Genomic DNA, 12,210 nt, shown 5'->3' with positions numbered 1-12,210 from the left:
TGGATGTCTTGCAGATTCAGGAGTCGGATTTTCTGACTCATGTGGGCAAGATGAACCTCGAGATGTTTGTCTTGCACTTGAGGCTCCATCTTGGAATTTTTCAAAATTCTTAATAATGTTCCACACATGATCAAACTTCCAACCTTTCTTGAATTTTTCATCTTGTGAAAGCAATACTTTAGCTTGATCCATCTGAAAGTTGATAAAACAATGGTTAAGTAAAAATCTAATCGTGAGAAAATAATAAACTATAATACTCACAATATCTTCAGTTGAAGCACCACTTGGGTGTCTATTCTCAATTTGTCGAATGCATGCATGCATCTTCCTTGTAGCTTTCTCAATCACTTGAATACGGCACTGAATTGATCGCGTCGAACGCATCTCTGAATCCGGACTTTTGCCGTTGTTGTAAGCTTCCGCAACACGAGTCCAAAACCGATGATTGGGTCTTGCGAAATCTCCATGTAAACCCTACAAAGGAGTTTGTCTTCATGTCGAGAGTAATTAGAAGCTCTAGACATTTTTTTTAGTAAGGCGAGTGATGTGGTGAAATTACAACTTATGAAGGCAATATTTATAGCAAGATTCTCACGTTTCTCAACTCATTCTGACGCGATTTGACTACTCACTTACAAGATTCTCACGTTTCTCAACTCCTTCTGACACGATTTGACTACTCACTTACAAGATTCTCACGTTTCTCAACTCGTTCTGACGCGATTTTGACTACTCACTTACAAGATTCTCACGTTTCTCAACTCCTTCTGACGCGATTTGACTACTTACTTACAAGATTCCCTCTATCATTAATTTTTTCTCTATAAAATACCAATTCTATCATGAGTTTTAATACACACGCTCATTCTATTCTGAATATAATACACATTCTCTCATTTTATCTCCCAAAATGAATACTAATTGGTCCTCGTCGTCTTCAAGCTCGGATGACGATTTCATTACTAGTTTGGATGAAGAGGAGGAGGCCATAACTCGTGCTATCATCAACAACAATATATTGATTACAGAGCTTATCCGTCAACATTCCAGCCAAGTAGACATGGGAGCGGGAGGCTCAGTGCTAGGACGTGCTTTCATCAAACGTGATCGAGTGAGTGCAGACCGTCGACTATTCAGTGATTACTTTTCAGAAACCCCGATGTATGATGAAGCCATGTTCCGTCGGAGATATCGGATGTCTCGCTCATTATTCCTCCGCATAAAGGATGTTGTTCAAGGTCATGACAACTACTTCGAGAAACGGGTGGATCGCGCCGGCAAACTTGGTTTGTCACCCCTTCAAAAGATAACAGCTGCATTTCGGATGCTGGCATACGGTGTTCCGGCAGATGCCACAGACGAGTACGTCAAAATAGGAGAGTCAACGGCGATTGAAAGCATGAAGAAGTTTTGTCGGGCAATCGTTGAGGTATTTTCTGAGCAATATTTAAGATCACCAACAACCAATGATATTGCTAGACTTCTGCATGCCGGTCAACAACGTGGTTCTCCAGGAATGTTAGGAAGTTTAGATTGTATGCACTGGAAATGGAGAAATTGTCCCATTGGATGGGCCGGCCAATACACGGGTCGCGGTGGAAAGCCTATTATTATACTTGAAGCTGTAGCAGATTATGATCTTTGGATATGGCATGCTTATTTTGGTATGCCATGGAGCAATAATGATATCAATGTGCTAGATTCTTCCCATTTATTTTCCAATATCACTCAAGGTATCGCTCCTCCTGCCCATTATGTCATACAAGGAATAGAGTATAATATGGGTTACTATTTGGCTGATAGTATATATCCAAAATGGTCAACCATCGTGCAAACTATCCGAGAGCCACGTGGCAAAAAAAAGTATTTTGCAATGAAGCAAGAAGCATGCAGAAAAGACGTAGAACGTGCATTCGGGGTTCTCCAACAACGATTTGAAATTGTTGCGGGACCGACACGATTTTGGAGAAAAGACGTCTTACAAGATATAATGACTGCATGCATAATTATGCGTAACATGATAATTGAAGATGAACGAGATCTTAGTGCTCCAATAGGAGTTGCGAGAGAAACACCACCAGCGAATGTTGAAATGGTGGGGGATGATGGCACAAGATTTGAGCAATTCGTTAATCGTTATAGACAAATAAGAGATAAAGATGCACACATCGCACTTCGGAATGCATTGATTGAGCACTTGTGGGAAGAGTATTCTAATTCCGAGTCATAATTGTTTGTGTTAAAGTTACTTTTATTTGTTGTGTTGTAGTTTGTTTTACTTTATTTTAATTGAGTTGTGTTGTAATTTTTTTATTTATTTTAATTGTATTGTGTTGTATTTTATTTTTTGTGTTGTGATTTTTATTAAATAAATTTTTTTTTTGTGTTGTGATTTTTATTAAATAAAATTTTATTTTATTTAATGTGTATTTATATTTATAATTATAATTAATTTATAGAGTAATATTTTACTCATTATCATAATTCTTCTAAGTTATCTAATTAGTAATAATAATAAAAAATATAGGGGTATAAGTATAAATAGGAAATAAAGGGAGAAAAAATAGAGTAGAAAATAAAGTTCGGTTGGAGAGAAATCACTGTTTACTGAAAAATAGAGTGAGAAATAGAGTTATCGGTTGGAGATGGCCTTAGAGGGCACAGACTTCATATTAAACGTAGACAACATAATTCATTCATCTTCATATATATCAAACTTCAAATTAAAACTAAGAATTCATTTCAGATTCATGACAAAACTATTACACTTTCACCATTGCAAACAACGCCACACTCAGTCGAAAAACAAAAATGAAGACCAATTGTAGCTTGAAAAATCTGGTTCGAAGCAATTTAATCTCACACTCCAACTTGAAGACTGCTCAGCCAACGGGAAGCCACAGTCGCACATATACCTCCATTTTTCCTCTTCCATGCTGATTTCGAGATTTGAAGATGAAGAAAGATAGAGAGATCATGACTCACTAGTTCGAAATCGCAATACGAATCCTAACTCCTGAGACGAATACGCTTCTGATCTTGGATTTTCACGACGAAGAATGAAATCACAATTTGGGCAATTTGGAGATATATTAGGTTTTTAGTTTGGGGCTTTTAATATTGGTCAGATTTGGTAGGTGTGAAATGAATTAGAGTAAATGCCTATATAATTCTTTTGTAAACAATTAATCCGATTTTTTTAGAAACAAATATTTAGTATAAAACCTTTGTTTTCATAGGATATTAACACGTGTATTTCCGTTTGTACTTAAACAGAATTGATAGTAACGGAGGAATCAATTACTAACATTAGGTATTTTCGCCGATGGAAAAAAAGTTTAGGTATTTAAGTGTATTATGACGAAAACAATGAGTATTTTTGCCGCGCAGATCAAAATCAAATACGTATAAGACCGAGGAACGAACAAAGACGGACACTGAGATGATCGACAATGTCTTCTTCAAAGAAACGACCGAAGCTGAAACCACCACTCCCTTCTCCTTCAGCTCGATCGTCTCTGAAATCTGTGTTTCTTTCTGAACCATCTGATGGATTTTTTCCCTCTAAGGACGAGCTTTTCAGTCTCGTCACTGCCGTGGCAATTGCGGTCTCTGTCTTCTTCGCCTGTAATTTCTTCACCAACTTCCTCGCTACTAGTTCTCGCCCTAAGCCCTTCTGCGACAATGTTCTAGATTCTTCGGATTTTCTCTCTGGTGGGTTTTTTTTTTTTCCTTCTTTCCTCTCTCTCTCTCTCTCTCTCAACTTGAATCTTTTTTTTTTTTTTTTTTTTTTTTTTGCCTTATTTCAAAGGTGGTTCAAATAAATGTTCGGAATTGTGAAATGAGTTCCTGCTGTTTTTTTTTTTTGGGTTCCATTTTATCATGGCTTTCGAGCGATATATTGCAGTTTTGGTTTGAAAAGGTGGAATTTTTTTTTTTTTTTTCGCTTGTGTTCCATCGAATGTGATTACTCATTTCTATTTGCCCAATATTTGTTTGAAGAAATGCTATTTTGGAGTACGTCGGTTTCAAAGATGTTCGCTTAAGCAGTTTAATATACATATATATTCAACCTTATAGTGCTTCTCCTAAATTGGCTTCTCAGTCTCAACATAATTGCGTAATTGAATTTGTGAAACTCGGCTGTGTTGTTGCAGATAATTATTGTCGACCTTGTCCGAGTAATGCACAGTGCTATGAAGGCAAGTCGGAGTGTGTCCGTGGCTACCGTCAACATGGAAACTTGTGCATCGAAGATGGAGATATCAACCAAACAGCTAAGAAACTTGTGGGTTTCAAGAACCTTACTCATTCTGGTATATGTAGTGCTATTTAATCTTTCGAAATTTCTTAACATATAATCTCGATCCAAATTTTGGTTTAAATTTCATTTCAGTCGGAGTGGGCAGAGTTTCGTCTCTGCGAGCGTCATGCTCAGCATTTGTGTGGTGGGAGTGGAATGATTTGGGTAATTTGTCAATTTGGTCTTATTTGGATGAAAAAAATAATAGAAAAGTTTTGAGTTAAATTAATTGGACGTGAAATTGCATACTCGTCTTAGGTTCGGGAGGATGACATATGGAATGGCTTGAACGAGGACGAATTGATGGGATACATAAGCTCAGACAGTGCGATGAATAACTATACGAAGCAGAAAGCGATGGAGATCGTTGATAAAGTGTTAGAGAGCAAGACAAATTCTCAGGGGTACGCTGTCTGAATTTTGGATACTTTTATAGAACATTTATATATGAGTCTTTGATTGATCATGTATTTTCCAGGATCAAAGAGTTGATGTGTCCATATGCTCTAGCGGAAAGTTACAAACCCTTTCGTTGTCGTGTTCGTCAATGGATATCCAACAATTTGCTTGTGATGCTCCCGATTTTCGTGCTGGTATTGTGTCTTGAAGTCCTGTCTGAGTTCTAGACCTTCGTGCTCGCATTTATTGAAAGCTTTGACCTCTTCAGGCTGTAGGACTTGTGTTGCTGGTCAGGAAGGTCCGTCGGAGATTATATTTGTCAGAAAGAGTTGATGAGCTCTATCAACAGGTATTAAGGAGACTTGGAATCTTATTTCTTTTAGCTTCAAAGCTATAGTTATCAATAGGTTCTTTTCTTCAGACCAAAAGCTGTTTCCCCTATGGGACATTCTGTTTGATTTTTTTTTTTTTAAAAAGAAAAGAAACCTTTTTTTTAATAAAAAAAATATCGCCAAAACAGGAAATATTTTGCAATTTAAATGCTCACTTTCAATTGTGTTGGATAATAATAAAATGGACTTGGCTGGAAGTTTTGACTCTGACGGATTTTGTAAAATCTAGGGCTCCTAATTAACTATTAGGATCATTATATAGTCAATGATCATGGTCGAGGAAGGTGAACGTTTGTATCTCTAAAGATCAACCTTGTCGGATTTGGTGGGTTTGATTGTTAGTCCGTGGTTTAGTCAATCTGGGTCAAAGGTCGTGTCCTGGTAGACATATCGATGATCGGCTGTCTATAAGTCGGCTCAACTATAGGCTAGAAAGGCCAAGGTAAGCATTTATCATGGCTTCTAGATGAGACTTCCGATCTCGACCCTGGGGGATCAGAAGTCAAACATCCAGTTGACTTTTTTACGTGCATAACATCCTGGCCAAGAACGCCCTGAAACTGCATTGCTCTCTTCGTGCTGGGCTATCTGGGGACAAAGAATAAATGTATTTTTGAGGACCAGGCGAAGATTTGAGGGATTGTGCCTTGGTTGTTTACTATAACCAAGGATTTTCAAGATTTTTTTACTTTTCCGATCTGATCAGAGATTGGTCCCTGGCTATCTAGTTCCAAGGCTCTCTTTGTCTTCATTTATTTGCGATCTTCTAAAAAAAAAAACTCAACTTTTCAAAACTCTGTCTCACGTCATTCTGAAAAGTTCTCGTCTGACCTATCAACATTGTGTGTCGAACAACGAGTACCTTGCAATATATTTTACACATTAACGTGGATACGAGTTCAATGCACCAAATTTCAATTTGGGTCAGAAACAGTTTCCACCACATATTGATGGTTTAGTCAGTTGGAATCTGCATCTTGGCACCAAATTTCTGTTCCAATCTCCTTCAGCGGATTTGTTGCTTGCTTAGCTTGATCATGTGTGTTCTTACGTGTATTACCTTCAAACTGATTAGTTTTGTTGCAACAATTTTGTAGGTTTGTGAAATACTTGAAGAGAGCGCTGTAACGTTAAAGGGAGTTAGTACCGAAAATGGACCTTGGGTTGTTGCCTCTTTATTGCGGGATCATCTTCTTTCCCCAAAAGAAAGGAAAAACCCTAATATATGGAAGAAGGTATTTAATCTTATCATATGATTATTTGTTTTGGGTCACTGCTTATCAATACTTTAAACAATAATGCTTAGCAGAGCTCAAATTCCGTTGTAACTGTTATCGACAATTAGTGAGTTTGTTTATACTACCATGTTGACGTATGTCTCCAATTTGAGCAGCAAAAACGGGAAGAACTTTTTTATGCTTGTAAGAAAGACTAGTTGCTCTTGTTCATACTTAAATTCGAATCGTGTTATTCCAATACTTTCCAATTACTCCGTAGTATTATAAATCCAATGGAAGAATTTCTTCAATGATTCCGATCGTGTACCCAGGTAGGGGAATTGGTGCAGGAAGATTCTCGTGTAGATCGCTATCCGAAGCTGGTAAAGGGCGAATCGAAAGTGGTGTGGGAATGGCAAGGTTCGCAAATCTATTATTGTTCTATTCAGATACGAACTAGTTTATAAACACGTTTATATGTTCCTATCGTGCAGTAGATGGATCTCTGAGCTCCGCGAGGATGAAAAGCAAGTCGAACTTAAAGCCAACGGATGTCAAGAGCTTGAATTCGAACCAGACTCACCAGAGGTTCAAGGCCGGTGAGTTTTGATATTAGTATTGTGACGTTCGTCTCGTTTTTAATTCTCCGAATATGTTTGTTTGGCTTGACATTAATCGAAGTTTGCACATTTGTTATGCAGTTGCCAATGCACTATTTTCTTGAAGTGGGAACATAATCTCTTAAAAAGCCTTTCGTTCTTCATCGTGGCGGAAGAAGGAGGCGAGAAAAGAAACAGATTGTTTTTCTCCGTTCAAGTGATTGAGATAATTCTTCACTCCTTTTCTCTCAAATCGTAAATTGGTGGAAGGTTGTGAACTTTATGGAGTGTGTAAATTTGCATGTGTATTAGTCATAGAGCGGAAAGTTTTTAAACCCTTTTGGGACTTGTATATTCTGATTTTTGTAGCTACATAGAAAATGAGATAATTGGTAGATATATTATATTCTAACAATTTTTTTCCTCTTTTCATTGTGTAAATTATTTATTTATTTATTATATTCTATCTAATCTCCGCTGAAAGAAACAGTGATGATGGCAACAAAAATATGAAACTAAATATAGGTATTAGAATTTCACTTCATATGACAGAATTTCGGTCAACAATGAAAAGAAGACTTTCGACCATCAACGACTGGAATTCCGGATAATTAGAAGTGAAACTTTTTTCCAGTCATTTTTGACACTATTTACATGATCCGATAATTTTTGTCACTATTCATAATTAGAATAAAAAATAGACAATTAGATCAGTAGTTCAATAGTTTACCATAATTTTTATAAAGTAATTAACTAATTAGGTTAATTTAATTTATTTCAAAAAATAGCTTATCAAATTGAAGTAAATTAAATTAGCTCTATCAATTAATTAATTTATTTCGGTCTGCTGAACTATTTTCTTAATAAAATAAAATTTTGGTTAGAATCTTAAACGAAACTAGAAAATATGCTAGTTGCAACAAATTTTTCATAAAAAAAAATCGGGTGAACGATACCGAAAGGATTAGAAATTTCAGTTCCGTGAATTAAAAAATTAATCACAAAAATATATTAAATGAAATTAGAGTTATAATGAGAATAATTTTTCGTTTTTCAATAAAAGAAAAATATGTTTTCCTAAAAAGAAAGAAATTAAAAATCTTCTCAGAGCAGCTCCAATGTTGGAGTGCTCTAACTCACGTAGAAAGAAATTTTGGCATTTGAGATTGCTGTCAGCGTTGTTGACAACGTGAGAAGCCAATATAATTTGGCATCGGTGCCCTTGCCTGACACCGATGCCCACATCTTAAAAAAAAAAAAAAAAAAAAAACTAAATAAATTATATAATTTAATAGTAAGGTTTTACCTATTTCCAATTTTAGAAAATTTTTATTTATTAGTTAACATATAACCAAGGTTTAAAATATCGATACCGATACCCATACCGAGGTTCTGATTTTACGGATATATCGAGTATCGACGGATATATCGACGGATATTCTATAACAATTTCAATACCGACTACCGATGATATCGGTGATATATCGATGATAAATCGATTACCGACGGATATATCGACATAAATCCTATAACAAGTAGATATTTTTAAATAACCAAATATATATATATATATATATATATATATATATATATATATATATATCATGGAATCCAAATTATGAAAATACAAAATCAAATACTACAAAGTTCATGACAATTCCAATTTATCTATCCTAATTTCAATATCACATATTCCCGTCCACAATCATAAATTCCAATTCACACGTTGGAATATCATAATTTCTACACTAACCTTTATAAAGATTCTGAAAATTTTCAACTCGCCGGAAAATTCTCCGGCCGCCGTCAAAATGGGTGGCGGGTCGTCGGAAAATTGAAAAACTCGTCGGAAATTTAAAAAAAGTTGGGGATCTAAAAAATAATCAAGTACTAATCTCAAATATGCAAAAAATTTCAACAAAACTAGAGTTAAATCGATGTAAAAATGAAAAAAAAAATTCAACAATATCCGAACTTTATACTCATACCAGAGATATATCGGCTGATATCGGCGATATGGCATAACAATCCTTCATCGTCCGGTGATTTTTCACGGATATATAGGGATATACCGATATATCACCGATATTTTATGGATATTTTATAAAACGATAACGATTATTGATGATTTTTTACCGAGACTTCAAAAAAACCTATATATCGGCGATATATCCCTATATATCGCCGATATTTAAAACCTTGCATATAACAAACAACTACATTTAATTATTCCATATTTTCAACAATTTTACCATATTTCTAATTTTTTCATATTCTCAATTTTATAATAATTCAATTTTTTTCCTTTATATCTTGTTAATTTAACAATTATTTATTATATATATATAAATAAATAAAAGATTGTTGAAAATAAATAAAAATATATGGTGGGCAATTTTTATGAATTTTTTGCATTGGAATGATATTTTTTAGAAGTCAATTTAATGATGTGATAGAGAGAGAAATATTTCGGTGATGTGTTAAAATGAGACTACTCTGTCATTGGAGTTGCTCTTACAAAAGTGCCCATCAAGCCCTAATCTTTTCTTCAATTTTTTTTATACACAAGTAATGCAACCTCTCTTTAACTCTCACTATCACTCTCGCAAACGCTCTTAAAAAACACAGAAACTCCGCGAGCTTCTCCGCGTCCTTTATTCCGCCTCCGAGCAGCGCCGCCGAGAATTCCCACGATCAGCGACCCAATCCCCTTCGTCGAATTTCAAAGCTAAAATTCTAGGGTTTGAACTATTTTTCTCGGCGGGATTGTAGGAAAAGAAAGAGGAAGCAAGCCGTTCCAAGGTAAAGGAAAATTTCAAACTTTATTTCTCGTCCGAAAATCTAGAAAAAAGAATTGATGATTCGGAAGTCATAATACGTGTTTGTTTGTTAGATTGGAGTGCTTTTTCCCCTTTCGATTTCTAGTTTTTAGCTCGGATTTTTTGAGACGTGATAGTTATGCCAATTTAGGGTTTTAGGATTTTGAATCCGATTTTATGGAATTGAAGGTTGATTCTGGTTCACTAATGTCAGTTTAGCTTGATTTGGTGATTTTCTGAAACTGCTCATTAAAATCTGTTTAGAATCCGAAAATTGGATCTTCATTCGGTGATTTCGGATTTTTGATAGTTGTGATGTTCTTGGGTTGTTATGCTCTGTTTGAATCTCAGAATAGTTTTGATACCGTGGAATCCTGATGTTGTTTATGAAATTGCCGAGTCTCGGGATGTTTTGAATCGTATATGTTGGTGTTTATATTTTGAGCTGAATTTAACTTCATCTGAGTACAGGAAAGGCCTGAATATTTTTTTTCTTCTTTTTACAGCAGTAAAACAGAATGAGCGGAGCGGGAGAGAAAGGGTCTGCGACAACAAAGACACCTGCGGATTTCCTCAAATCCATTCGCGGTCGACCAGTCGTCGTTAAACTGAATTCTGGAGTTGATTACAGAGGTCAGTTAGTCTTTACATCGACATTAATTTTTTTTCTTTTTTCAGTTTTTTGTATGATTAGTTTATAACATGAATTGATTCATTGTTCGTTCCGCAATTACTCTTTTTTACACTCAAAGCTGAGAATGAAGAACAAACATTTGACATTTGGCCGTGGATAGGGTTTTTTTTTTTTTTTTTTTTTTTTTTTCCCCTGGAAGAAGCGATGGAATCACAAAGCATATCAGGGCTGCCTTTTTTTTTCCCCTTGAACTCGCAACCCCTCTGTTAGAATATTCTTTTAATGGAATATCATGATGCATTGTGGGATTTTGTTGGGATTTGAAATCTCTAGGAATTGCCTTTTGATATATTTTTTTTTTATGTGCAGGTATTCTAGCATGTTTGGATGGGTACATGAACATTGCGATGGAACAAACCGAGGAGTATGTGAACGGACAGTTGAAGAACAAATACGGCGATGCCTTTATCCGTGGAAACAATGGTAAATCATTTGAGGAATCTCTTGCACGGTGTTCGATTTCGGGACTAATTTTGGTGTTCAGACAGTTTTAAATGTGTTTTTGTTTTATTTTATGCAGTGCTTTATATTAGTACATCGAAGAGGACGTTGGCGGATGGGGCTTAATCCAGCGATGATTCTCGGGACATTCTGTTTGAATTTTTATTTTGTATTGTTTTGAGAAAAAAAAAAGGAAACAGCTTGAAATTTTAGAAAAATCTGGCCAAAACAGTAAACACTTTGCAATTTAAATGCTGACTTATCATCATGATAACTGTTATTGAAATGGATTTGGCTGGAAGTTCTTGGCTGATAGAATTAGCGCAAGAACTATAATGTCTCTAGTTTCTAATGGTTGCAAAACGTAGGTTCCTAATTACCTATTAGGATCTTTAATATAGTCATTGATCTGAAGATCGGGTATAATGTCTCATCTTTCTTGAGAGGATTTCGTCAATTGAGATATCCTTGTCGGATTTGGTGAATTTGACCGACTTATTAGTTTACTCTAGAGTGAATTACAGAATGTCTCTTGACTTTGGGGGATCGGGGCAACCCCTATCGGAAGTGAAACATCCCGGTCAAGAATGCCCCGAAACTGCATTGCTCTCTTCGTGCTGGGCTATCCAGGCCCAAAGGAAAAAAATGCATTTTTTGAGGACCAGGCGAAGATTTGAAGGGTTGTGCTTTGGTTGCTTACTGCCAAGGGTTTTTTTTTTTTTACTTCGATCTTATTAGATATCAGGTCCTTGGCTGTTTATTTATTAGCGTGTCTCTAAAAATGGTAAATTAAGAAATAAAACTTTAAATTTTTTTGACTCGCGTCATTCTAAAAACTTATAGTCTGACCTGTCAAATTGTATACACCTTGACGTGGGTACGAGCTCAATGCACCAAATTTCTGTATTAATCTCCTTGAGAAGGATTTCTTGCTTGTTTAGCTTGATCACGTGTGTTCTTATGTGTGTCACCTCAAAACTGATTAATTTTGTTGCTACGAATTTATAGTTTTGTGATATACTTGAAGAGAGTGCTTAATGTCAAAAAAGTAAAATAGAAATTGCCACAAGTAGGAGTAAATTATTGGATTTGGACACATTACTATCTTTTTTGAAAAATGGCACATCTAAGGGTAGGTATTTGAATTTGATGTATACAATTACAAATATGCCCTTGTCCCCAATTTTTTCCCTCTTTTCATATATAAACGTTTCTTATATAAAAAAACCGTTCCCGCGACTGTTCATTTTCTTCTCCACCTCTTCATTTCCTTCTCCACCACTTCAACGTAACCAACGAAACCGCCGCCGAGTCCTTCACGTTCATCTTCACCTCCCTCTCATTTT

The 12,210-nt window shown here is 35.6% G+C and overlaps 3 protein-coding genes across 6 annotated transcripts; all 3 read left to right on the top strand.

The window, feature by feature from the left end:
• Window positions 1-910: 910 nt before the first annotated feature.
• On the top strand, window positions 911-2,230 carry LOC149404940 (uncharacterized). Its single transcript, XM_089607730.1, has one exon. The coding sequence runs from the start codon at window positions 911-913 to the stop codon at window positions 2,228-2,230; it is 1,320 nt and encodes a 439-aa protein (XP_089463856.1).
• Window positions 2,231-3,391: 1,161 nt separating this feature from the next.
• On the top strand, window positions 3,392-7,374 carry LOC149404939 (Man1-Src1p-carboxy-terminal domain protein). 3 transcript variants are annotated; one of them, XM_089601372.1, is made up of 10 exons: window positions 3,392-3,714; window positions 4,158-4,288; window positions 4,397-4,468; window positions 4,562-4,707; window positions 4,782-4,896; window positions 4,971-5,051; window positions 6,192-6,329; window positions 6,644-6,731; window positions 6,809-6,910; window positions 7,013-7,374. In XM_089601372.1, the coding sequence occupies exons 1-10, from the start codon at window positions 3,453-3,455 to the stop codon at window positions 7,033-7,035; spliced, it is 1,158 nt and encodes a 385-aa protein (XP_089457498.1). In that variant the 5' UTR covers window positions 3,392-3,452; the 3' UTR covers window positions 7,036-7,374. The 3 variants fall into 3 exon arrangements, with proteins under 3 accessions (XP_089457498.1, XP_089457495.1, XP_089457502.1); XM_089601369.1 differs by having other exon boundaries at window positions 6,806-6,910; XM_089601376.1 differs by having other exon boundaries at window positions 3,440-3,714; window positions 4,158-4,316; window positions 6,806-6,910.
• Window positions 7,375-9,431: 2,057 nt separating this feature from the next.
• Window positions 9,432-11,208, top strand: LOC149404938 (sm-like protein LSM36B). Of its 2 annotated transcripts, none has more exons than XM_089604856.1 (4): window positions 9,432-9,712; window positions 10,239-10,362; window positions 10,733-10,846; window positions 10,944-11,208. In XM_089604856.1, the coding sequence occupies exons 2-4, from the start codon at window positions 10,248-10,250 to the stop codon at window positions 10,988-10,990; spliced, it is 276 nt and encodes a 91-aa protein (XP_089460982.1). In that variant the 5' UTR covers window positions 9,432-9,712; window positions 10,239-10,247; the 3' UTR covers window positions 10,991-11,208. The 2 variants fall into 2 exon arrangements, with proteins under 2 accessions (XP_089460982.1, XP_089460978.1); XM_089604852.1 differs by having other exon boundaries at window positions 9,434-9,712; window positions 10,236-10,362.
• Window positions 11,209-12,210: the final 1,002 nt, after the last annotated feature.

Source organism: Urtica dioica, chromosome 2, assembly GCF_054948205.1.
Source record: "Urtica dioica subsp. dioica isolate 48M chromosome 2, U.dioica_male_clone48M_v1_H2, whole genome shotgun sequence".
NCBI classification, from domain to species: Eukaryota; Viridiplantae; Streptophyta; class Magnoliopsida; order Rosales; family Urticaceae; genus Urtica; species Urtica dioica.
This window is presented reverse-complemented; position numbering and strand designations above follow the sequence as displayed.

Bases quoted from the DNA above. Each gene is read 5' to 3' on its own strand.
- LOC149404938 (XM_089604856.1), top strand. From the start codon at position 10,248: ATGAGCGGAGCGGGAGAGAAAGGGTCTGCGACAACAAAGACACCTGCG. The intron at 10,363-10,732 runs GTCAGTTAGTCT...TTTTATGTGCAG, and splicing joins TTCTGGAGTTGATTACAGAG to GTATTCTAGCATGTTTGGAT. The intron at 10,847-10,943 runs GTAAATCATTTG...TATTTTATGCAG, and splicing joins CTTTATCCGTGGAAACAATG to TGCTTTATATTAGTACATCG.
- LOC149404939 (XM_089601369.1), top strand. From the start codon at position 3,453: ATGTCTTCTTCAAAGAAACGACCGAAGCTGAAACCACCACTCCCTTCT. The intron at 3,715-4,157 runs GTGGGTTTTTTT...GTGTTGTTGCAG, and splicing joins TTCTTCGGATTTTCTCTCTG to ATAATTATTGTCGACCTTGT. The intron at 6,330-6,643 runs GTATTTAATCTT...TCGTGTACCCAG, and splicing joins ACCCTAATATATGGAAGAAG to GTAGGGGAATTGGTGCAGGA.
- LOC149404940 (XM_089607730.1), top strand. From the start codon at position 911: ATGAATACTAATTGGTCCTCGTCGTCTTCAAGCTCGGATGACGATTTC.